We start from the raw sequence: 26,584 nt of genomic DNA on the forward strand, positions 1-26,584 counted from the left end.
CGTCAGCCAAAAGAGAAGCACACATGGGCCAAATGTCCAGATGTGGGCCAAAAGTGGACTGCAAGGTGTGGGCCATATCTGGAACAGATCTGCACCAGACTCATTTCAGACAATAAAACTATTCTGGAAGCACAAAATGAATGCAAACACTGGAATTAGTGCAAAAGAATTTAATTTATCTAACACTCAAACAACCTCCTCCTCCTTCCAGATCACTGTCCAGTACAAAAACATTGGATTGATTCACATAACAGTATTTGACTGTCTCCTGCTTGTTCTGTTCATTATATTTAATATAAACACTGAAATAGCACATTGCGTGTATGTTTTAGTATTAAAAAACTAGTTACGAAAAACTTTTTTTCTTTTTACTTTTACATGAAAACATCCAAGCAGAGTTACATCCAACCACAAAGTTACAATTTTGGTGTGAATCTCACACACACTGTCTCTTCTGCCGTAGCTTCCTCCATCCTTCTCTGTTCATTGCAAAATGTAGCCATATTTTAACGTAGAACTCAATTTCTTGATTTGTGGCCGGTCTGGTGAGCCAATTTCTTCTAACAGCTCCATTGTGGAAAACAAAGAGCAAAACAAAAAAGGAGATTGTTTAGTAAAGCAAGTGTTATAGAAGCTTATCACCATTTCTAATCAAATTGGAAACATGATACTCAAAAACGCACTACTGAGCTCAAAATGTATATTTAAATCGACTTATTTAAATTAGCTGTTGCTTTTTATCCTTTTTAAAATGAAAAATGCTAAATGCAAGATAAACCTATGCACACTCATGCTGAAGTTACACACTTCCTTTATTACAGCTGATACAAACATTTAATGTGAGAAATGAAATTATAGAATGCAAGTCAATAACCATTTTAAATAAAATTCTAAGTGTTTTAAAATATTACTGGTGTGATGGCTTAGATAAACGTTTTTATGGCCAAGTTGCATTTTCAAACAAATGCTCAAATTAAAAAGCAGAAAGCATACCAATTACTACATTAGATGTGTGTTATGAAGCCCCATCTTTCCGTTTATGCCCCTCCAGTCAGAGTTGATCATTGTACATCTCATGACTCTCCAGACAGTGTCTTTCACATCCAAACCTTCCTGAAGTCCTAATGTAGTGATCTATAAATAAAAACAGAGTTAGATAAATAATAAGAAGAAAATCAAGCACAAGTAAATGACATGTCAACAGCTGCTGGCAAAAATAAAGGAATCATTACACAAGGCTTTTCAACATTTTGGCTTTGTGAAGACATGACATTAAGCATCAGGATAGAAAACAATAACAAAAACCTTAAAAATTTTAAATATAAACCAAAAATTATGAGAATTACTACATAGAGAATAATTTGTGTTTGCTTACCATGTTATTTCTTCAAGAAACTGCAGAGTTGAGGTCCATCAATGGAAGTAGTCCCTCATCAAGGATTTGACCAGGGAAAGGAGAACAGGGAACATAATGTTGATGATAGCTCAACACAGATTTGACCAGGGAAAGGAGAACAGGGAACATAATGTTGATGATAGCTCAACACACATTTGACCAGGGAAAGGAGAACAGGGAACATAATGTTGATGATGGCTCAACACACATTTGCAGACTAGTATTTTCTTTTAACATTTAAGCAACTGGTCATAAATTGAAAGAAAACTATGGTAACACCTATTTAAAATCAAATTAAAAGAGAGGACACTGTGTTTGGTAATAGCAGAATAAGCTTGTTGGCATAATAATACAGCTTAGCTAGATCAAGATTTATATTCATTATGAATTAGTTACATTAGCTAGCTAAACATATACTCCCTTTGTGCGTCCCTTTGTTCTCAGCGCTAGCAGCTCTTCCCTCTTGTAAACAAAACTTGTCCTTAAAGTGGTCACGATAACAGACTCCCTGTCCATAGGACACACTAAGTTATCACTAAACCAGCGATAAAAACAAACAAAGAGAGAAAAAGTAAAGGAAAGAGGCTAAAAACAGTAGACAAAGACGGAACTACTGGAGTAGGCTACCGCAGAGAAAGTTAGCTAGCCGTTAGCAAGCTAGTCTACGCTAGAGAACACAGGAAAAATAATGACACATAGAAAATGCATACAGACAAATTTAGCGAAAGTAGCACTATTTTAAATTACAGTTAACCAATTGTAAAACTTAGCAAGCCTCCTTGTCAATGTTCTTTTGGGCATGGACAGAAACTTAAGTCTTACCTTGTGCGTGCGCAAAACGTGTGTGTCGCCATTTTCCGTGTGGTTGGAAGTGCAGGTAGAGTGTTGGGTGATTGTCCTCTAGACATTCAGTGCGAACTTCAGCCAATCGACTCTCACCTTCAGCATGTGCTGCCTTCATGTTTTGTCGCGAGTACAGCAAATAAAACTAAAAGGTAAAGTCTGTGAACAAACTAAATTAAATTTAATTAAGTTGGCTTGACAAAGCATATGTGGTACCTTTAATTACTATAGTCTTTTTATAATGTATTATGGCCCAGATCAGTACTGAGGCATGTGGGCCAAATAACAGTTTGTAACATGTGGGCCACTTTTGGCTCACATGCAGTTTGCCAGTGCCAGTGAGCCGGTCATGCCACACTGTTGCCAGAAGTGGCCCACATCTGTTTTGGAACTTGTGGGCCTTATGATTTTTTTTGTATGTGGGCCACTTATGGCACACATGTAGGTAACACTGCCATATCTGTGCCAGAAGTGGGCCACATCTGTTTTGCAACTTGTGGGCCAGATGTGTGTTTTCAATATGTGGGCCACCTCTGGCTCACATGCGGTTTGCGAGTCCCGACAGTGAGCCACCAGTTCCATATCTCAGCCGGGAGTGGCCCACATCCGTCTGCTATCTGGGAATACAGATGCATTAAATACTTATGTATGTTGTGTTCTTCATATTGGACATAAACTGAAAGCATGAAAACTTCGAGGGGGATTGTTATTCAGTAGTGCGTGCATGTAACGGCCATGATCCTCATTAACCAGTTCACTGAAAAACTTCACAACTAATATAATGCTATTTATATTTTTCCATCCATCTATAGATGCATATCACGGTTTTGAAAAAACGACAGACGCTTTCAGTTGTGCAGTTCACTACATGTTGTAGTAAATACCACTTTCCATTCTGCACCTGAAGTGTACCGTCCTAACGAAACAGTAATTTTTTATTAAAGGTAAAAAATTAAATAGTACATATTTAAGAAATGTACTGTACTTTATTATGTTGGCAATCACAGGACAGATTATTCCTGTCCACTTTTACGTTTTCTTGTAAACTTAAAAAAACGTGTATTGTGTTATTTAAATAACATTTAAAGAACATTTTGATATTTAAACGGTAAAAGTCTTAAGGGTGAATTTATTGGATTTATATTTTCGGAAAACGTAAGCGACACGTAGGAGGAGTTGTATTAGATGCAGCTCTGCCATGATTAATTTCTTATGCAATTACGTGACTAGTCGTCATCCTGGTCTCAGAGAGATTACCTGAAAGGTGAGATTTACTGCCAGACGCTGTTGGTTTATTCACCTTATTTGATATAGCATATATAATTACCAGAAGTCCTTAAAATATTTTTAATACTTTTAATACTCTGATACTTTTTAATTCTTCTCTTGGCAGAATTTAACCAGATGAGAGGGTGTAAATCCAATCTCCGCGATTTAACATTCTCTACGTTTTCTGAACAACGCGCAAAATGTCGCTGAAGGACACGGAGATGATCAAAGATAAAATTAGGAGAAGGTAAGAACGGTAACGCACCACTGAGGTATAAATACGTGTGATAAACAAACACGTAGATTTATGTATTTGCAGTTTTGTGGTGAGTAAAGTAGCTTGAAGTGGATTTGGTACGTATCGTAAGATATAACCTTCGCTACAATAACAATCGTTTACATTTGCTACTCCCTGTAATCACAGGAAATTGGCTGATATATTTTGATAAACGGACCTCAGATCGTATTACATCCTAAGTGATTATTCTCTTTCAATGACACTTTCTTACGTTAAGTGATTACTGTACACATATTTCTCACTTAAACATTGTGGACTTATGAAACGAAAGTAAAAGTGAAACGTTGCAAGTGAGCGCAGTAACAACGTCTCGACGTTTTTTAATCACTCCCTCGCCAAACGAACATATTAAGCCCTAAATACACGTTGTGTTTTTTTTGGTTATTGGACATAACAGGTGTTTATTCTTACGTGATAAAGATGTGAGAACACTAGAGGAGAATCAGGTGCAGCGGTCAAATATGGTCACGTGGTTCATGTAGGAAGCCCCTTATCAAACTTGTGCTTAGGGTCCCAGGACAGTCTGAACCGGCTCATATGTTATATAAATACACTATTCAGTCACATTTTATCTCAGTCCCTCTAGTGAAAGAGCGACAGACGTTTACATGTGATGTTGAGGAGAAGGACTAATGCAGAGACATCCTAAACGTGACATCCTAATATCCTGATTATCATAATTCACATGTACGGTTATTATATTCAGACCTGTAGAAATAACAAGGGTGTTGATATTATGAATTATTTTATTGTATTTATCGCGAGGCAGAACCAGCAGGAGGGATGGGTGGAGCTGTTGAGTCTTTATTGTCCATATCAACAGGAAAGCACACAAACCGCCCACAATGAGAAAGACTCATAGGCACTCCAACAATCACTCACAGCACAGAGAGCTAAACAATCACAAACTCAGTAAACATGTTCAGTCTAGTTCTGGCTCATTCAGGACAGACTCGAGGAACACACAGTACTGAACCGCAGGACCGGCAGATATTTATTGGGCAAAACATGAGAAACAGGTAAAGAAGTAATGTGTAGGTGTGTGTGAGAGAGAGAGAAAATACACAGGAAGTATTTTGATAACCTATTGGATATTAAAATTAACACAGCTGAGCCATGGATGTAGCCATTCATGAATGTAGAATCTGTCAATGTTAGGAAGTAGAATACAACAACATAAATTACAATAGTTTGCTGTGAGTACGAATGACTTGACCACAGTAAATAAACAGCGGACATTTTCCCTCGCTACATCAAACATTTCGCCATAACATTTGCGGTACTGAATATAACTTAAACTTAGGTGACTTCCATACCAACTAATGATCTTTTCTAATGTGCTATATAAGAGCGTACAGTGCCTCTAAGTATATTCTACACCCTGCAGATTTAGCAGGTTTACACATTTGGAGTTAACGTGGCCTTGTGACATTTGGACTGTAGATCAGCCTGGACACATGAAATGCACTGAAGCATAAAAGAACGTCATTTCTTTCTGTTTGGTTCCCTCAAGTATTAAGAAATAATTCAGGCATAAAGAACAATGAGCTTCACCTGCTTGGATTAATTATCACCTTTTCTGACTATAAAAGCCTCTCCCCAAACTTGTGAACAGCACTCAAACATGGTCAACATGGGAAAGACTGAGGTGCATTCCAAGGCCATCAGAGACAAAATCCTGGAGGTTCTGAAGACTGGCAAGGGCTACAAAACCCTTTTCAAGGAGGAACACTTGTCTCCACCGGGGGCATCATCCAGAAGTGGAAGGCTTATGGAACTGTTAACCTTCCTTGGTCTGGACAGCCTTTCAAAGTTTCCTCCCGTGCCGAGGCCAGGCTTGTCCACACAGTCAATCAATCAATCAAATCAATCAAATTTTATTTATATAGCGCTTTTTACAACAGTTGTTGTCACAAAGCAGCTTTACAAGTGCCGAGTCCTAGCCCCCAGTGAGCAAGCCAAAGGCGACAGTGGCAGGGAAAAACTGCCTAGTTTTTTTGCATGAGGAAGAAACCTTGAGAGGAACCAAGACTCAGGGGGGGAACCCATCCTCCTCTGGCCGACACCGGTCACCATGACAACAACAACAATTTAGACAGAAAGAAGAGAAAGAAAAAAAAATATGTAATAATGTCCATCATGATGTATGCATCCGGTTAGGCAGGAGGTGGCTGGCCCAGGATGGATCGCTGGTCTCCTCATCTCATTATTCCTCAAGCAGGCGGGCAGCCATGTGGAGAAATGAAACAGGGAAAATTAGCTCTGTATGAGGACATATACAGGACAAGTAAAATTATAAACATTTCCGGAGTGTGGCAGCAACTCCGGCATTTAGTTAAATTATTACAGCCTAGCTAAAAAGGCAGAACCAGAACGGTAACATAGGCTTGGGGGCATTCTGAGACAATGGCATCCGTCCACTGCACTGTCAACAAACTTGAGTGACCACGAGCAGTGACAGGACGACAGCACCAGCGCCCCAGTCTACCGTAAAACCCTTCGTCTATGAACCCCTGGATCTGTACCTTTATCTAAGGGGGGATATTAATTATCAAACGCTAAACTAAATAAGTGAGTTTTCAACCTAGACTTAAAGATTGTGACTGTGTCGGAGTCCCGGACGCATTTAGGAAGATTATTCCAAAGCTGGGGGGGCCTTACAAGAAAAGGCTCTTCCCCCTGCTGTTACCTTGTTAATTTTTGGAACTAATAAAAGACCAGCACCCTGTGATCTTAGTGGGCGTGGGGGTTCGTAATAGGAAATAAGTTCCTGAAGGTACTCAGGAGCAAGCCCGTGCAATGCTTTATAAGTTAATAAAAGAATTTTAAAGTCAATACGGAATTTAACTGGGAGCCAATGCAGGGCTGATAGGACTGGACTGATATGCTGAAATTTTCTAGTTCTGGTCAGAACCCTGGCTGCGGCATTTTGAACTATTTGAAGTTTATTTAGATTCCTATTTGAACATCCTGACAGTAGTGCATTGCAGTAGTCTAATCTAGAGCTAACAAAGGCGTGCACCAATTTTTCCGCATCATCCTGTGATAATGCATTTCTTAATTTAGCAATGTTACGGAGATGTAGAAAAGCTATCCTAGTAGTATTATCTATGTATTTATCAAATGATAGGTCAGAGTCGAGTATGACGCCTAGGTTTTTGGCTACTGTGCCAGGTGTAATGGGGTAGCCTGCGAGATTAAGCATTAGATCTGGAATTTTCTGTTTTGAGGCCTTAGGGCCCAGAAGGAGAACTTCTGTTTTGTCCTCATTAAGTTGGAGGAAGTTTAGAGACATCCAGCATTTAATATCTCTTACACAGGCCTCAATTTTTCTTAAACTGAGTTTGTCATCAGGTTTGGCTGATATGTAAAGTTGAGTGTCATCTGCATAGCAGTGAAAATTGACACCATGTTTGTTTATAACTGTGCCCAATGGTAGCATATATAATGTAAATAATAGTGGTCCTAGAATGGAGCCTTGCGGGACCCCATATTTAACTTTTGTACATTTGGATGGAATATTATTGAGCTCTACAAACTGATAGCGATTTGTTAAGTAAGAATGAAACCATGAAAGGGCTGTGCCAGAGACTCCAACCCAGCGTTCTAACCTTTCTAGCAAGATCCTATGATCAATTGTGTCGAAAGCTGCACTAAGATGTGTTTGAAATGGGTCTATAATTAGATAGTACAGTAGGATCAAGATTTGGTTTCTTAATCAGAGGTTTAATAACTGCTAATTTACATGATTTGGGCATGTGACCTATTGTAATGGATGAGTTAACTATAGTTAGAAGAGGTTCAGTTACCGCTGGTAATACCTCTTTTAATAACTTTGATGGAACCGAGTCTAGTGTGCAGGTAGCACAATTTAAGGAAGAAATTATTTTCTCTAATTCTGATTGTGGGAGTGGATGAAAAGCATCAAGTTTTTCTCCCAGTATGCGATTTAAATCGATGTCAACCAAACCAGATGACATGCCAGTTGTATTGCTAATAAAAGGTTTTATATTTTGTCTAATATTCTCTATTTTATTATCAAAGAAATCTATAAATACATTACTAGTGAGGTTTACTGGAATCTGAGGTTCTGCGCCTGCTTGATTTTTTGTAAGTTTGGAAATAGTATTAAAAAGAAATCTAGGATTGTTTTTATTTTTCTCTATCAGTGAGGCTAGGTATGCTGAGCGTGCTTTAGCGAGTGCCCGTTTGTAGTCAATGATGCTATCCTTCCAGGCACAGTGGAATACTTCCAACTTAGTAGATCGCCATTTACGCTCTAATTTACGTGCTATTTGTTTTAGGTTTCTAGTTTGGTCAGTGTACCACGGAGCGAGTTTTTTAGATATAGTCTTTTTATATTTGAGTGGAGCTACTATATCTAGAGCTGATCTGCAGGTATTCTCTATGCAGTTGGTTAGACTGTCTAACTCTCCTGGATAGGATGGCGAGTGGGCTAGAGCAGTTAAATCAGGGAGGGCTTCAATAAACTGTGTTGCTGTTAATGAATTTATCGAGCGCTTTATACACTGCCGAGGAGACGGGCGGGTATTTATGTTAAGATCAATCTCAAATTTGACTAAATAGTGATCAGAGATAGCTACGGTTTGCGGGAGTATATTTATATTATCTACGTCAATACCCAACGTTAAGATTAAATCTAGGGTATGATTTTGATAGTGTGTGGGTCCTACAACGTTTTGTGTAATGCCAACAGAGTTCAATATAGAAGTAAAAGCCCTTGTCAGTGGATCCTCCGCATTATCAAAATGTATGTTAAAGTCTCCTACAATTATTATTTTGTCACTACTAACTGCTAAATTTGCTGTAAAATCTGTGAAATCTTTTAAGAAATCTGAGTAAGGCCCTGGTGGTCTATATACATTTGTTGTGACGGGCAGGGTGAGCGAAAATAAATGGAAGCGATCACGCCAAGTCTCAGGGAAATAGGATGGTTTAATATGTAAAGTGCGCAAACCAAAACCCGTGAACTGATCCGAATTAAGGATATAATAACCAGCAGTCAACTGGTACAAAGACAAGACATATATAGACGAACAAACGACCCTCAGGTGAGACGGATCGCGGGCTCCGCCCACCTGAGGGATGAACACAACGCCACACCCACATGACAAGCTGCTGCTGTAGACGGGGCGACCAGTAGGGGGCCGCCGTACCGTGACAGATCCCCCCTCCAAGCCGCACTCCCCTCCACCGGCTGTGCGGCCTACAGCAGCAGCACACAAAACAAAGGGGCAGGCAGGCAGGGACAAGGGACACACCCCCTGTAGTCCCGGAGCTGAAACACAAAACACAAACAGGTTAGCTCGCCTACCTGGGCGGGACCCTGGACCGACTGGGCCGTCAACAAGACAAAACCACGCCCCGGTCGGTCACAGGGCCCTCACGCCCTAACCGGCCTTAAGCCGCATAGCCCCACAGGTGCGAGGACGGCGGGCCACGGCTCCGTGTCCGTCCGGGGTGTATGTGTGCAGGTTACCTCCCTGGGGCGTGGCTAAGTCACCTCCTGGACCTACCTCCTCCCGGAGCTGGCCCCTGCCTTCTGCTAGGGGCCACCCCAGCCTCCTGGGGAGTCAGCCCCAGCCGGAGCCTGACTTTACGAGGTGAACTCCTCCACCAAACCCAGGAGCACCAGAGACCGAGGCCCAGAGCACCCTTATCGCGGGCTGGGGAACAGCCCCCAAGGGCCTCCTGGTCACCCCGAGCAGGAGGGAGGATCTCCAACTTCAGCAGGAGCTCTTCGGACCAGAGCCCTATCGTCCCCAAACATCCGGGGGCCCCAGCCCTCTAGGGAGGGGCTCTTTCCGACCGGGCTCCGGTCACCCCACGACATAAGGGGGCTCCTGCCAGCTGGAGACCCCCACAAGGTCCAGGACTGCCACGATCCACCGCCAGGGAGAAGCACCTGCACATAAAACACAAAATGCACACACACACCCACACACACCAACACAAAACACATACACGCACTTACCCTGACCATCTCGGCACCCCGCATCCGGGGGGAGGGGTCTCCATCTCAGCAGGAGGGGACACCAAACAACTCACCTGATTCATCAGGAAAGGGGCCCCTACCGGCTCCGGAGAACACCCTCGACTCCCTGGTCAGGGCCTCCCTTAGGAGCTACGCCCTCCATGCCATGTTCCGTGGCACGGGACCACCACTGGTCCACCCCCAACACACATTCAAGGGGAGGAGCATGTGTGGAATTACACACAACATAATCACGGGCACGCAAGAACACACACGCAAAGACTAGACAAACAAAAAACAGTGTACAAACAACGAATGAACGGAACTCTTACATGCACGCTCGGTATGTTGTGACGTGCCGCTCAGATTCGCAGTCGCTCCCCCACACAAAACACAAGACGACAGGGGAGCGAGGCGACAGTGACGAGCGGCACCCGGGTCACACACGAAACACTAAACACAAAACGCCACGAGCACGCACACAGGTCCACACGCCCGTTCACATGTACACTTCACCCACACAACATGAAGAGTTTTACAGGGAAGACGCCCTGGTCCTCGCCGTGCAACACACAAAACAAACGCACGGCAAAACTCTTCAGACAGACAAACGACGGACATGAAGAGCTGTCTCAGGGCAGACTGCCCTGGTCCTCGCCGTGCTACACACACACAAAACACAACACAAAAGCATGGCGGAGCTCTTCAAACAAAACACCACGCAGACAAACACTTACCACAAGACATGACCACGAACGAAGGAGAAAGCAAAGGAGACTGGCGGCTTCCGAAGGTGGCTGGTTATTCTGTGACGGGCAGGGTGAGCGAAAATAAATGGAAGCGATCACGCCAAGTCTCAGGGAAATAGGATGGTTTAATATGTAAAGTGCGCAAACCAAAACCCGTGAACTGATCCGAATTAAGGATATAATAACCAGCAGTCAACTGGTACAAAGACAAGACATATATAGACGAACAAACGACCCTCAGGTGAGACGGATCGCGGGCTCCGCCCACCTGAGGGATGAACACAACGCCACACCCACATGACAAGCTGCTGCTGTAGACGGGGGCGACCAGTAGGGGGCCGCCGTACCGTGACATTTGTTAGGGAAAAAGAACTTTTATTTTCAGATGGACTAATTACATTAATAGACAGCATCTCAAATGAATTAAAGATATCCAAGTATTTCTGATGAATTTCTAAACAATCACGATATATTATACATATTCCTCCTCCTCTGCCTGACAATCTAGGTTTATGTATATAACTATATCCCACAGGAGTGGCTTCGTTTAGAGATAAATAGTCACCAGATTGAATCCACGTTTCAGTTAGACATAGAATATCAATTTTCTGGTCAGTTATAAGTTCATTCATAAAAACTGCTTTAGAGTTGAGTGATTGAATATTAATTAATCCAATTTTCAGATCGGTCATATAGGTAATAATTGGATGTGAAGTTTGAATATTAGTTAAAAACTTAGGACGGACTATTTTCTTATGATTTAATTTAACCCGGGGCACAGACACAGTCTCAATCCTATGGGATCTTGGTGACGTCTCTAAGCAGCTCGCAGACAGGTTTAGCCCGTTAGTCTGCGGCCTGGTCGCGACTCTGGTTAGTCAGCAGCTCCTAGTACTACACTGCCCACTAACTAACAGACTACGGGCTATGCTGCAAGATAACAGGGCAGCGCCATCCCGGGTGGGGTGGACACCGTCCCTGCCTAAAAGACCAGGCTTGCCCTCGAACTCTTTCCAATTATTAATAAAGCCCACTTGATTTTCGGAGCACCACTTGGACATCCAGCGGTTTAGCGACGTGAGCCTGCTGTACTGCTCATCACCGCGCCGCATTGGGATGGGGCCAGAGCAGATTACGGCATCAGACATCGTCTGGGCTAATTTAACCACCTCTTTAACATTAGCCTTAGTCACTTCTGACTGCCACAGATGTATATCGTTGGCCCCTACATGAATCACTATCCTAGAAAACCTCCTATGAGCTAACAGTCTAAGGTTGCCACTAATGTCCGGCGCTCTGGCTCCCGGTAAACAGCTGACTGTAACCGCTGGTGCCCCTACAGGAATAGCGACTTTCACGTGCCGAACTATAGAGTCTCCTATGACCAGAGTCTCCTCAGCGGGTGTAGCACTGAGCGGGGCAAACCTGTTGGACACGTGAACCGGTGAGTGGTGCGCCGAGACGTCACCCATTCGCCCCGCTGTGAGGGCTCTATCGCCGGAGTCGCGGAGGCGCTAGTTCTCCCTGGCGCGTCCACACCTACTACTGACCCTGTCTCTCTATCCCTCAATAATGAGTGGACGCGGCGCTCTAAACTTTACACTTTCGCCACAAGAGAAGTAACTAACTGGCACCTCTCACAAATACTATCACTATTACTATCAGTGGCGAAAGGGTCTAGACTAAACATGCCACACTCCGAACAAGGAAACAAACTAACACCAGCCATGAATAAATCAAAACACTTACCGTGTCTAGCTGATTTATACAAACTTACGCTAGCTGATTTTTAGAAGCAGAAAGTTGATCAGCGGCCAGAATATTCAACTGCCCGTCTTGACGGTGGAAGTACTATCTGTAAAAAATTATCTAGGAAGGCAAAAAATAAAGATTAGCACGTAAACAGATTAGTACACTTTATAAAACAATTTCAAAATTCGCTCCGCAGCAGCGTCGGCAGGAAGCAGGAAGCAGCGTCGGCAGGAAGTCAAGGCTGACCCAAGAGCAACCAGGAGGGAGCTCCGAGAAGATCTCATGGTGGTGGGGACATTGGTTTCAATCAATACGATAAGTAACATACTCCACTGCAGTGGTCTCCGTTCCAGACAAGCACAAAACATCATGTCAAGGCTCGTCTACAGTTCATGATCACTTGGACTCTGAGGCGACTGGTTCAAGGTTCTCTGGTGTGATGAGACCAAGATCCAGGTCTTTGATGCCATCCACACCCAGGACATTTGGAGACAGGATGGCACTGCATATGACCCCAAGAACACCATCCCTACAGTCAAGAACACCATCCCTACAGTCAAGAACACCATCACTACAGTCAAGAACATCATCCCTACAGTCAAGCATGGTGGTGGCAGCATCATGCTGTGGGGTTGCTTCTCAGCCAAGGGGCCTGGACATCTGGTCCACATCCAGGTGAAGATGGATAGCACAGCCTACCTGGAGATTCTGGCCAAGAACCTCCATCCCTCCATCAAGGATCTTAAGATGGACCGTCATTTCATCTTACAACAGGACAACGACCCCAAGCACACAGCCAAGAAAACCAAGGACTTATTTAAGAGGGAGAAGATCAAGGTGTTGCAGTCTCCTGACCTTAACCCAACCTTAACTTAACCTTAACTTGTAAAAGGAGGTCCAGATCAAAGTCCACATGAGATACCCAAAGTTCCTTGGAGAAGATCTGCATGGAGGAGTGGGCCAAGATTACTCCAGAGACCTGTGTTTGCCTGATCAGGTCTTATTAAAACCATTAATACCTGTAATTGCAAAAAAGGGTTTTTCCAAAAAATATTAAACCTAGGAGTTGAATAATAATTGACCCTAATGTTTGTTTAAAATGTATTATAATTTAACAGCAACGTATTTTTTTTGGTTTGTAATATTTAGGCAGCTGTTAAAAATGCTGCTCTTGTTCAAAGTTTGAAGGTTTGAATCTGCAGGGAGTTGAATAATACTTGGAGGCACAAAAAAACGTTCAAAGAAATAAAGGGAACACTAAAATAACACATCATAGAATTGTAGGTACCATGCTAGACCAGCAGGTGGCAGTACCACTGGCAACACATTGAACAAGCTTGCTTTGACGGAAGTAAGGGTGTGTCTACAGTTCAGGTGTTTAAATAGCCATTCATCTCTCTCTCTCTGGTTTGACCAACACATATGTTAGACCTATTAAAGAGAGGCTCCATCATTTCTCTCTCTCCGGTTTTCTTTATTGAGAACACGCGAACTTTGCTACGACTAACAGCAAACAGCTGAAAGTCGTATTACTTCATTAACGAGCATGGACGTAATTTTGATTTCAAAAGTGGGGGGGACATAGATTCGTCGCTATTTAAATATTTGGTTTTAACCGTAAAAACTGGGGGGGACCAAAGCCGGCTTTAGAAAAAGTGAGGGGGACATGTCCCCCCCGTCCCGTCCCCCCCCCCAAAATTACGTCCGTGTTAACGAGCCCGAGTTACGGTGTAATCTAACCAGCAACTGATCAACGGTACCGCGACAACAGATTCACCGAACTACTCAATCAAGCTTGTTAACGCGGCCACACGGACTGAAACAAAGGCGATCAATTCCCTGTAGTTAAACCGTGAATGAGACTCACATTCCTGGACTTCATATCCAGAAGGACGTTTCCCAGCTCACCTGGACGACATCGCTGTTTATCAACGAGGAGCCTGCGGTGGAAATTCCCTCCTAATTCAGGGAGGACGACGACACCACCCAAAACCCTCAACACGTGAGACTCTTACCGCTGGGCATAGTTTATAGAAGGGCAAAGTTACTTGAACTGTAGAGATAACTAAGTTTTCTGTTAATACATTCCGAATGTGTTTAACTTTGTTTAGATAGTCTTCATCAAGATTTGTATATACAAAGTTCTATTTGCTGTGCATGCAACCATCTTTTCTTTATCCAATTAATTGACAACTTGTAGTCTTCCCCATTCTCAGACACACCACATTAATTTTTAGTTATTAAGCCAGCTCCATTACTCTTTGTTCTGACCACGTTGGAATAAACCAGCTGAGCTCATTAACATACAGTCGCGCTGCTCTACCGTTTCAAGTCGGCGCCATTTTAGTTGCTTTGTTCTCTATAGGAGAACTGAGATTACAACTCCGCCTCCTCACACGCGCACAAGCGCGTGCACACATTACCCTCCTCCCCTTTTTACACACAAACACACACACTAGATACCCAGTCTTCACTGTAAATATACTGATCCTTGTTGATGCTGTTTGTTTTAGGATGGTTGATTTTAAATAAATGTATCATTTATTTTCACCAAATTGTCTGTGTTGATGTCATTCAAAAGTGGTTGTTGCCAAAACCTCCAAAGAATTCACAGTTAAATCATTCAGATACCAAACCATTAATTACCTTTAGTTGATAACTAAATGTTATGGTTCTGGTATAATTAGAATATGAGACTGATTCTAAATTATTGAGACTGATTAATAATTAAGGTAAAACAAATTATATCTACTTTAAAGGATTAGTAGGTGAAACCCCTACAGAATAAAATGAATACAATATTCCACTTGAATTTCTTTTTTTACATAGTGGAATAACAACAAAAATGATCAGTGAAAATCATTCAGTGGGAATTCCTCAAGACAAGTTAAAATTAGTCTCAGTATTGTGTGTGGCCTCCATGTTCCTGTATGACCTCCCTACAACACCTGGGCATGCTCCTGATGAGGTGGTGGATGTTCTCCTGAGGAATCTCCTCCCAGACCTGGATTAAAGTGTCAGTCACCTCCTGGACAGTCTGTGGTGCAGTGTGGTGTTGGTGGATGATGTCCCAGATGTGCTCGATTGGATTCAGGTCTGGGGAACGGGCGGGGCCAGTCCATAACATCAATGCCTTCATCATGCAGGAACTGCTGACACACTTCAGCCACATGAGGTCTAGCATTGTCATGCATCAGAAGGAACCCAGGGCCCACTGCACCAGCATATGGTCTCACAATATTAGTATTATTAGTGGCCTGCTGGAGGTCATTTTGCAGGGCTCTGGCACTGCTCCTCCTGTTCCTCCTCACACAAAGGAGGAGTTAGTGGTCCTGCTGCTGGGTTGTTGCCCTCCTACGGCCCCCTCCATGTCTCCTGGTGTACTGGCCTGTCTCCTGGTATCTGCTCCATGCTCTGGACACTGTGCTGACAGACACAGCAAACCTTCTTGCCACAGCTCACATTGATGTGCCATCCTGGATGAGCTGCACTACCTGAGCAACTTCTGTGGGTTGTAGACATCACATCATGCTCTCTCTATGGTGAGAGAACTGACAAAATACCAAAGTGACCAAAACATCAGCCAGAAAGGATGAGAACAGAGAAAAGGTCTGTGGTCACCACCTGCAGAACCTATAGAGGGTGTCTTACTAACTGACTCTCATTTCTACCTGTTGTCTGTTCCATTTGCACAACAGCAGGTGTAACTGATTCTGAGTGTTGCTTCCTAACTGAACAGGTTGTTTTAACAGAAGTGTGGTTGACTTGAGTTACATAGTGTTGTTGACGTGTTCCCTTTATTTTATTGAGCAGTATAGAATAACAGTGTATGAACGTTCAAACTGACCTTCATAAACACTCAAGCTGAAGAGGAGTCTGCTCTGGCTTCTGCTATTCACCATATGTAAAGGCCCCCTTAACAGCTGCCCTACACTTGCCTGATAGAGACCCCTATAGGTGCCTGAATAAAATACTCATGGGGGGAATTCTCTACAATATACAGACCCATTCAAAAAAATTGAACATCATGGAAAAGTTTATTAATTTATTTTTTTGTTTATTAATTAAACTTTCATAGATTATTTATTCAGGGCCTACAATATAAACATTTGAAGTATTTATTTGTTTATTTTTACATAATTTGCGCTTCCAGCTCATAAACTCAGAGCTCATTGACTCAGCTTTGAGTCAAATTAGGTAAAGGTTATTAGAAGAGGTGAGCAGTCACTCAGCAGTGTTTCTATTTCTATTTTGATGAGTTGGGTTTTATACTTCCCACCAGGTCAAGCTGAATAGACAAACCAAGTCAACCCTGTTAGTGCTGAACACAGAGTGATGACAGATTCTGAAATAATGTCGGGGGAGTGTGGAAACAGCAAAAACACGGACTGGAGTCTCTCTGAAGAACATGGTGAGATTCAGAGGTAAGTGTGCAGAATGATGACACACCCACATTCATCACCCACATGAATTATGGGTCATATCAATTCTACTAGACACTAAGATGACACCAAAGGTGTGCTGTTATTGTCTCTCTTGATGAATTATGGGTCATATAAATTCTACTATATATGACACTAAGTTCCTCAGAATTGAGTGATTCTATATTTTTTCCCTGTGCTTGTTCATTTAAAGTAACATTTACTTTGTTTCCACAATGTTTTTTTCTTTTTTCTTTTAGTTTTTGAAAGCCAACAAGTTGCACTTTGGAATGACCTTATTATTGTATCATGTTTTTGATCTGAGTTTGTTCTACAGAATAAAATGTGTAAATGAGTGCTCATCCCAGACTGGTGATTCCTTACTTTAAGCCAGGGGTTGTATATTTATAGCAGTCATGGTCTCGTGGTAGGGAACTGGTCTTGTGACTGGAGGGTTGTGGGTTCGATTCCCAGGCCTGAGGCCATGACTGATGTGCCCTTGAGCAAGGCACCTAACCCCAACTGCTCCCCGGGCGCCGGGCTAGGGCTGCCCACCGCTCTGGGCACGTGTGATCCACAGCCCCCTAGTAATCACTAGTGTGTGTGTTTGTGTGTGTAAGGAGGATGGGTAAATGGGTAAATATGGAGGACAAATTTTGAACAAGGGTGGATGAGGGAGGGTGTAGACAGAACAAGGGTGGATGAGGGAGGGTGTAGACAGAATAAGGGTGGATGAAGGTGTAGACAGAACAAGGGTGGATGAGGGAGGGAATAGACAGAACAAGGGTGGATGAGGGAGGGTGTAGACAGAACAAGGGTGGATGAGGGAGGGTGTAGACAGAACAAGGGTGGATGATGGAGGGTGTAGACAGAACAAGGGTGGATGATGGAGGATGTAGACAGAACAACGGTGGATGATGGAGGGTGTAGACAGAACAAGGGTGGATGAGGGAGGGTGTAGACAGAACAAGGGTGGATGAGGGAGGGTGTAGACAGAACAAGGGTGGATGAGGGAGGGTGTAGACAGAACAAGGGTGGATGTTGGAGGGTGTAGACAGAACAAGGGTGGATGATGGAGGGTGTAGACAGAACAAGGGTGGATGAGGGAGGGTGTAGACAGAACAAGGGTGGATGAGGGAGGGTGTAGACAGAACAAGGGTGGATGAGGGAGGGTGTAGACAGAACAAGGGTGGATGTTGGAGGGTGTAGACAGAACAAGGGTGGATGAGGGAGGGTGTAGACAGAACAAGGGTGGATGTTGGAGGGTGTAGACAGAACAAGGGTGGATGAGGGAGGGTGTAGACAGAACAAGGGTGGATGATGGAGGGTGTAGACAGAACAAGGGTGGATGAGGGAGGGTGTAAACAGTCCAAAAAAAACATGGAGTTTAGGTAAATTGGCTGACAAATTCTCTCTGAGTGTGTGTCTGTGTTTCTATGTTCAATAAAAAGTAGTGTGTGTGTGTGTGTGTGTGCTTGTGTGCCCAGTGGTGGATGGTGTTCTGTCACTAGGGTCTGTCCTCTCTCCCCCTCCTGCACCCCATTCAGTCCCCCAGGGGGCTGTGGATCCCGGTAGAGAGTACGCTGTACACAATTGGCTGCCGCTTCTCGCCGGTGTGTGATTGGTTGTCTGTGACTTGTACCTGTGTTAAAATTGTAAAGCGACCTTGGGTATATAGAAAGGCACTATATAAATTGAACATTTATTCATTCAGAACAAGGGTGGATGAGGGAGGGTATAAAAACTATAAAATCAACACTGAATAATAAAACTAAATATATCCCCCTCACACTACTTTCAACAACTTGGTTCTTGTGTGAACTGATTTGGAGTTCCTACTTTTTAGCCAAGTTCTCATCAGTTGATTATTAATTAACTCCAGAGTCATGGAATCAGAATGTGTGTAGACGGACATCAGTTTGTCTTTGTTTCTAGTGGAGCTGCTGCAAGACCAAACTCCCCTCAACCCAGCTGTGTGTCCATGAAGAGTGATGGGTCAATGGACAAACCTTTCAACTTCAGAGAAGGATCAGTCTTGCAGGACAGGTATTCATTTCTCATCCTCTTGCTCGGTCTAATCTCATAAATGAAACAATTGCTATGGCTATAAATCTGTATTGTAATCTTAGTAGAATTTGTTTACATTATTGCATTGTAATCTCGTAATTTGATTACAGAGCTTCACAGGACATCTCTCCATCCAACTGTCAGATTCCCTGTAGTCAGTCCTGCAGGAGTTTCAGAGGCCCTGAAGTCTCCAGTGTTTTTTCTGTAAGTGGTGTAAATTATTAATGAGGTCAATAGTCCACTTAATGTGTCACTTGTGTAATGGGCTTCTTAAGGGTTTGTGTCACAATGTGTAAATTGCTTGTATAAGGAGTTCATGTGATCACAGATATAAACATGAGCACCTCTTCTGTTCTTTTCCAACCACCCAGAGTTCTCTACAGCGCCCCTACAGGGCGTTCAGTGTCACACAGGAACTTCCCCTATAAATCTGTTACACTTGTATCCACTCAGTGATGTTTGTAGTGTTTCTAAGTCAGGGTACATGACGAAAACATGAGAGAACGTGAAGATGTTGGGCGTTTTGAAAATAACCACCATTAAATAATGTGATTAAAAGCGAATTATTTCGAATCATTTTGAGTATATGTATAAATATTTAACTTATTTAAGTTTACTGTGCTGGGAAATATTGAACTGGACCTTGAAAGTGACGTACAAAAGAGATTGAAAATTTTTAATCGGCTAAATGACTTACAAGCAGATATTGTCTTTCTACAGGAAACACATATGTCCAAAACACCTACATACACACTGACCTCCCCTCAGTTCCCACACTTGTACTCAGCCTGTTACAACTCAAAACAAAGGGGGGTGGCCATATTAATTAACAAAAGGATAAGCATTTCCATTAGCAACAATATAACAGATCCAGGTGGTAGATACATAATACTTAACCTGTCCATTCTAAATATGCGTTTATGTATTGCTAACATATATGGACCAAATGTTGACGACCCCTCCTTTTTTCACAATATTTTCACTGCACTCTCTGATCACTCTGACACCAAACTAATAATAGGAGGAGACTTCAACCTGGTACTTGATCCAGATATCGACAGGCTCAGTACAGCAGTGAGTCAAAGGAACTGGCAGTCTGCAGACACTCTAAAACAATATATGAACCATTTTGGGCTCTCTGATGCGTGGCGTTCACACCACCCCACTCTCCGGGACTACTCCTTCTTTTCGGCAGTACACCACTCACATTCTCGTTTAGACAACTTCTTAGTTAGCAATTCCATTATGACAGATGTCACAGACACTTGTATTCATCCTATCACTATCAGTGTCTCTCTCTCTTTGACACAGAAAAGAACCACACCAGCAACGAGGAACTGGAGATTAAATACATCATTACTTAAAGAACAAGATTTCATTAATTACTTCAAAAAAGAATGGGCAACATATTTAGAATATAACGATCTACCAGGATTCTCACCGTGTGTTCTTTGGGAAGCAGGGAAGGCAGTAATGCGGGGGAAAATAATATCCTACTGCACACATAAGAAAAAGACAGAAAAAACAAAGGTATTAGAATTGAAAGAAAAAATAAAATCTTTAGAAGCTGCCCATGCTGCCTCACCACAAGAACACACACTGAACAAGCTGAGAAAACTCAAACTAGAATTAAATGAAATAATAGATAAAAAGACGCAATTTTTACTGCAAAGACTGCGTTGGCAAAATTTTGAACATGGCAATAAATCCGGAAAATTCCTTGCTAATCAGTTAAAGCTTAATAAGGAAAAAACAACTATCTCTTCTATTAAGAACTCAACAGGTAACATTATTCATGACCCACAACAAATAAATAAAGCTTTTAAAGAATTTTATAAAGCTTTATATACATCACAGATTAGTCCATCTGATTCAGCTATTGAAGAATTTATTAATAATATAAATCTCCCAAAGCTGGAAAACGAACAAGTTGTTGCACTGGATTCACCACTTGCTCTGCCCGAATTACATGAAGCCCTACAGCAGCTACCAAATAACAAAGCTCCAGGACCAGATGGATTTCCTGTAGAATTCTACAAAGAATTATGGTCTGTGCTAGAACCAACCTTTTTTAGAATGGTCACTCAAATTCAAAATGATCACGTACTGTCCCCAGACATGAATTCTGCTAACATTAGCATACTTCTAAAGCCAGGCAAAGACCCTACACTTCCTTCCAGCTATCGCCCCATTTCACTCATAAATGTAGATCTTAAAATCATTTGCAAAGCACTTGCCAGAAGATTAGAGAAAATCACCCCACTTATAATACATCCAGACCAAACAGGTTTTTATCAAGGGTAGACAATCGGCCAACAATACATGCAGACTAATAAACATAATAGACTACAGCACAATTAACAAAATAGAGACTACTATTGTATCTTTAGATGCAGAAAAAGCATTTGACCGGGTAAACTGGAAATATTTATTAGCAGTTCTACACAAATTTGGATTTGGCTCATCCTTCATAAACTGGATCAAAACCCTACATAGCTCTCCTAATGCACATGTTAGGACGAACGATATCACTTCACAAAGCTTCACTCTACAGAGGGGCACCAGGCAGGGCTGCCCACTATCACCCTCACTTTTAATTCTCTTCATTGAGCCATTAGCAGCAGCAATTCGTCAAAATGCAAGTATTACAGGAATTAACACAGGAACCACAAACCATAGGATAAGTCTTTACGCAGATGATGTATTACTTTTCCTACAGAACACACAAGCTTCTCTTCCGAATACAATCAAACTTATAGACAGCTTCTCTTCTATATCAGAATATTCCACCAACTGGGGCAAATCAACAGTTTTGCCTATAAATTGTAGTTTCCAGAACACGACCACCACTCCACTACAATCAGGTAATATTAGATATTTAGGCATACATGTCTCTGCTAAACTTTTAGAATTAGTGCAGTTAAATCATATCCCTCTATTAAAAACAATAGAAGACGATCTCACACGCTGGAATGCTATACCTATATCACTCATGGGGAGAGTCGCTACCATTAAAATGATGGTTCTACCCAAAGTCAATTATTTATTCTCACTAATCCCAAATAAACCCTCTGCCGCTTGGTTTAAATCCTTAGACTCAAACATCTCGAAATTCCTATGGAAAAACAAGCCATCAAGAATAAGTCTGAAAACCTTGCAAAAGCCAAAACTCAAAGGTGGCTTAGAAATACCAAATTTTTATCAATATTTCTTAGCCAATAGATTACAGTACATTTTAAAATGGAACAAATATGACTTAATAGACAGCCCATGGTTGGACCTAGAACAAGCATTCTGCGGGAAATAAAACTCTCAGACCTCCCTTACATTAGCCCTAATATTAAGAGTCAGGACTGTTTTAAAAGCCTCAGTATAAATATTTCACTGACAGCCTGGTGGGAATTCCTTAAATTAACTCTGTCTCCACTCATCCCATGCAAACTAACACCCATTTGGAACAATCCAGACATCTGTCAGAACAAGAAAGTATTACATTTCACATCATGGCATGATAAGGGAATAAAAAATTTAGAACATATTATTAAAAATGGAAACTTTGTCACATTTCAGGAACTTATATCAGAGTATGGTATAAATAACAGTAGATTTCTTGAATATCAACAAATAAAATCCATCATTCAACAGAGATTTAACCGCAATCAACTGAATTTAGAAATATCAGCATGGGTAACTGAATTTTTAAATCTAGATACTCCTAAATTATTATCAAAACTGTATAAATTATTGTTAAAATTTGATGATTCAATATCCCTTCCAATAGCCAAATGGGAACGAGATCTATCTATTAATCCAGATCAACATTTTTGGACAGACGTATGCACAAATATTTTCAAAATAAGTAAAAGCCCCAACTTACAACTTATACAATACAAAGTCCTTCATAGAACACATTATACAGGACAAAGGATGTTCCAAATGGGCCTAACACAGTCAAACATATGCACCCACTGTACAGGCAATGTAATTGATCACTATATGCATGCTATATGGGACTGTAGGCCTGTCCAGGAATTCTGGCAGAAGGTATGTGTAGACTTGTCCATGTGGTTTAAATGCTACATCCCAACTTCACCCAGACTGTGCATCCTAGGAGACGTCAGTGAACTGGCTATAGAGGCAAACACATCACACATAGTTCTTACTGCCCTATGCATCGCCAAGAAAACCATTCTTATCAATTGTAAAGCAAAAAAGGACCTGCATATTACTCAATACAAAAACTTATTACTTGATCACATCTGTCTGGAGAGAATGTCTGCTTCCTCTAAAGACCAGTTGGAAGAATTTAACTCTCTTTGGTTCCCACTGATCAGTTCCATTAGCTAGTCAGGGAGGCTGGCTGGGGCCACGACTCTGGGGTGCGGGGCCGGGGGTGCGGGGGGGGGCAGGTGCTGGCCCCAAGGGGGGTGGCTGGTCTCCCCTGCGGGGCCAGGTGGCGGGACCCGGGGCCCTGCCCGCACGGGGTGGCCACCGCTGGGGGGGTGGGTCGGTCGGCCTTGTGTCGGTGCGTTGGGTCTGGGCCTTGGTGCTCTGGGGGGCCTGGCTGGTGGGGGTGGGGCGGTGGCTGTCGGGGGTGTCTGGGGCGGGCCGGGGGTGCTGGGTTCCGGACTCAGACCAGCTTGTCTTCAAACCTGTGGATGTCTGCTGTCGTTTGATGTGCGATTGGTAAGGCTGTGGGTGATTACATAGGTGTGTTGTGTATATGGGACAAGGTGTGTGGGTGTATATGTGTGCGGAGATATACATAAGAGATGAATGTGCGGGTGTATACGTATGCGGAAGAGAATGTGTTTAGGTGTATGTGGATGTCCAGACCGGCTGTTCTCTGTGGTGGGGGCGGTGGGGATCTGGGCTTGGATACCGTGATGGAGAGAGCTGCCCGCCCGGTCTCCCCTGGTCGACCGCTCCCTGCCTCGAGTCGGTGGGGCAGTGAAGCTCGGTGCTCAATGAGTCAGCTAGCTGGCTCTCTTCTTCCAGAGGACCATTTCCTCTGGACCTACGCATTTCCACCCACCCCCCCACATATACACACACACACGCACGCACGCACACAGTCCTTGTACATTTAAGATCCTGGGGGGCAGGCGTGTAACCAGAGGTTGACGAGGTGGGCCTGCTGCCATGGTTCACCCGTCTCCTCACCACTGTCTGTCCCTCAGTTTTTACTGCACCCTAGACATTGAGGGCCTTTGAGGGGACGGTGTGGACGAACACTGGCCAGTGGGCCGGGGCTTTGTCCACGTTGGTCCCAACACCTGTCCCCTCAATTTTAACAGCACCATAGTATCACACACTACCACACATACACATACACCAACAGCTACACACAACACAGTACTGGGGGTGGAGGGGTGGGAAGGTCTTCCTCCACCTGTTTCCTGCTCCCTGCTGGGGCGGGGGTGGGTCGCAGGCGCGGGGCCGGGCTGGTGGTGTCCTGGAAACTACTACCGATCCTTGCTGGTCCAGCCATTTGCCCCCGCCGCGGAGGGTGTGTTAGTTTGAATGTGTGTCTTTGTCCTATCTTTTTATACAGGTAGGTGAATGAGTACATGTTGTGGTGTATGTGTGTGTATATATTGGGGTGTGGGCACATTTGGGGGTAGGCCCATGTGCGCAAGAGTGTATATGGGTGTGGTCGGATGTGTGGAGGAAGTCATGTTGGGATGAATGTGCGTGTAGGTGTATATGTGTGAGGGTTTACGTGTGAGGGTGAGTTTGGGGGCGCGTGTGTGTATGTGTATGGGGATGGGTGTGGGTGTGTGCATGGTAGGGGTGTATATAAGGTGTATAGGGGCAAATGCATATATGAGTTGAGTGTATGAGTGAGGACAGCTGGTTCTGGGTCGGGGGCTAGTCGTGCCCGGTCCGCTTCCGGCTGCTCCCCTGTGGTTACTGCTCCGCTCCGGAGGGGGGCGCCTTGGGGTTCTGGGGCCCGGCCTGGTGCCCAGGGTGGGGGCGGCTGGTCCGCTCCCCTGGGCGTTTGTGGTCCGGGGCGGCTCGGGGCTCCTCGGCGGGAGGGGGGCCCTGCCGGGTGGTGGGTGGTTTTCCAGAGCGCGGGGCGCTGGGGCTTTGCTACCGTAGATTAGAGTCCTGCACCAGGTTGGGTATCCGCGGGTCCGGGCAAATAGATGCTGAAACGGGTGGGTTTTACACATAACGAAATTTTACGGGTGGGTATGCGGGCGGGTAAGTTAAAATACGGGTGGGTAGCACGGGTAGCTCGTGAATAAGTGATCATTTTTAGTAGGCTTTTATTTGCTACTTAATGAACATCATTGATTACCCGATCGTGGTGGCGAAGCTCAGGGGGAGCTTACTTATACCGTAGCTTCTTTGGCCAGAGCGGGCTGAACTTTACTCTTCACCCGTTCTAGGGTAATACCCAAACTTGAGCAGAGACTGGTTATAACGCAGTACCAGGCATTTATTGTAGCTTGCTTGGTGCTTACAAATCTAAATGGGTGGCCGTGCTAGAACAAGGAAAAATGACGAGAGAGAACTTAGCGTGCTGCTCCCGCCACAGCAGATAGGAAACTACTACCACTGTGAACCTATGCGATTTTATTTAGTTGTTGTACTGGCATTTGTTCCCTCTCATTTTGCATTGTGTTATGGCACCGGTTGGCTACATACATTTTCTTGCGTTTTACCAGTTGCTACTTTTAGACAGGAATACTGTTCCTGCACAGCAACCTTAGATTTTATTTTGTGTCGTACTGACGTTTTTTCAGAGGCGCATCGAAAAATAAAGTGCTCTATAGGAATACTTTCGATTTGTGTGATTTTTCACGGGCACGGGTGGGTAACGGGTAGAATATTAAAGGGTCCGGGCGGTTACGGATTTAACTTTGAAATAGCCACGGGTTCGCGGGTGGGTGGGTGCTGTACTCTGCGGGTATGGGTGGGTACGGGTCTCAAAAAACGGACCCGTGCAGGACTCTGACGTAGATATAATTTACATTACCTCAATTATTAATCAGTCTCATTACCTAAAATCAGTCTCAAATTTAAATTAAACCAGAATCACAAACTTTAATTCTTAACTAAAGAAGAACTCAAGTGGCATGGTGGTGTGGCGGTTAGCGCTGTCACCTCACAGTAAGGTGGACTTTTGTAAGTCGCTCTGGATAAGAGCGTCTGCTAAATGCCGTAAATGTAAATGTCTGGGTTTGATTCTCGGTCTGGTCTGCTCTGTGAGGAGTTTGCATGTTCTCCCTGTGCCTGTGTGGGTTTTCTCCAGGTACTCCGGTTTCCTCCCACAGTCCAGAGACGTGTGTGTGTTAGGTTGAGTGATAACTCTAAATCACAGGTCACTAATAGAAGGACCTCTGTCTGGATCCTGACCGAAATTGTCTCTTGCGGACCCGAATCTTGTTGAGCAATTTCTGGTTTACCGGCACAGCTTTTACAGTTCTAACGGTAGTGGTCACACGTCCAAATAGACATATGGACCAATGGCATGCGAGTTTGGCTATACCAGAGACATTCCAGGATTTTGGTACATTTCAGGGGTGGTCACTTCTGAAAATTTGATCTTCAATTTGATCATTTTTAGTCATATATTTATTAGCTACAGGTTATAGACTATCAATAAGTTTGATTTGTCAAGCTCAGGTATGGAAGCAGTTTTTTTTTATTAGATCTAAGTTGGTATGCAGTAACAGGGTTGCAAATTTGTTGTGGTCTACCCCAGGAACAGATGCTAACTAAAATTTTGCTATGCATTAGGGGTGGGACACGATTAAAAAAATTTATCGAATTAATTAGAAGCTT

At 43.3% G+C, this 26,584-nt stretch overlaps 1 protein-coding gene and 1 long non-coding RNA gene across 2 annotated transcripts in view; one reads left to right on the forward strand and one right to left on the reverse strand.

The window, feature by feature from the left end:
• Positions 1-417: 417 nt before the first annotated feature.
• On the reverse strand, positions 418-1,616 carry LOC143474480 (uncharacterized). The gene is made up of 3 exons (XR_013120787.1): positions 1,376-1,616; positions 994-1,134; positions 418-567 (listed from the first exon to the last, which is right to left on the reverse strand). It is a non-coding gene; the product is annotated as an uncharacterized LOC143474480 (long non-coding RNA).
• A 1,849-nt stretch (positions 1,617-3,465) lies between these two features.
• The window catches only part of LOC143475433 (uncharacterized), a 156,660-nt gene continuing 133,541 nt past the window's right edge, over positions 3,466-26,584 (forward strand). The window contains exons 1-5 of the mRNA XM_076973291.1: positions 3,466-3,503; positions 3,633-3,755; positions 16,585-16,726; positions 18,659-18,769; positions 18,901-18,994. Of these exons, the coding sequence (XP_076829406.1) occupies positions 16,638-16,726; positions 18,659-18,769; positions 18,901-18,994 (294 nt within the window). The 5' untranslated portion in view covers positions 3,466-3,503; positions 3,633-3,755; positions 16,585-16,637. The remainder of the gene's footprint in view (positions 3,504-3,632; positions 3,756-16,584; positions 16,727-18,658; positions 18,770-18,900; positions 18,995-26,584) is intronic.

The sequence above is a fragment of the Brachyhypopomus gauderio genome, chromosome 14 (genome assembly GCF_052324685.1).
Source record: "Brachyhypopomus gauderio isolate BG-103 chromosome 14, BGAUD_0.2, whole genome shotgun sequence".
NCBI classification, from domain to species: domain Eukaryota; kingdom Metazoa; phylum Chordata; class Actinopteri; order Gymnotiformes; family Hypopomidae; genus Brachyhypopomus; species Brachyhypopomus gauderio.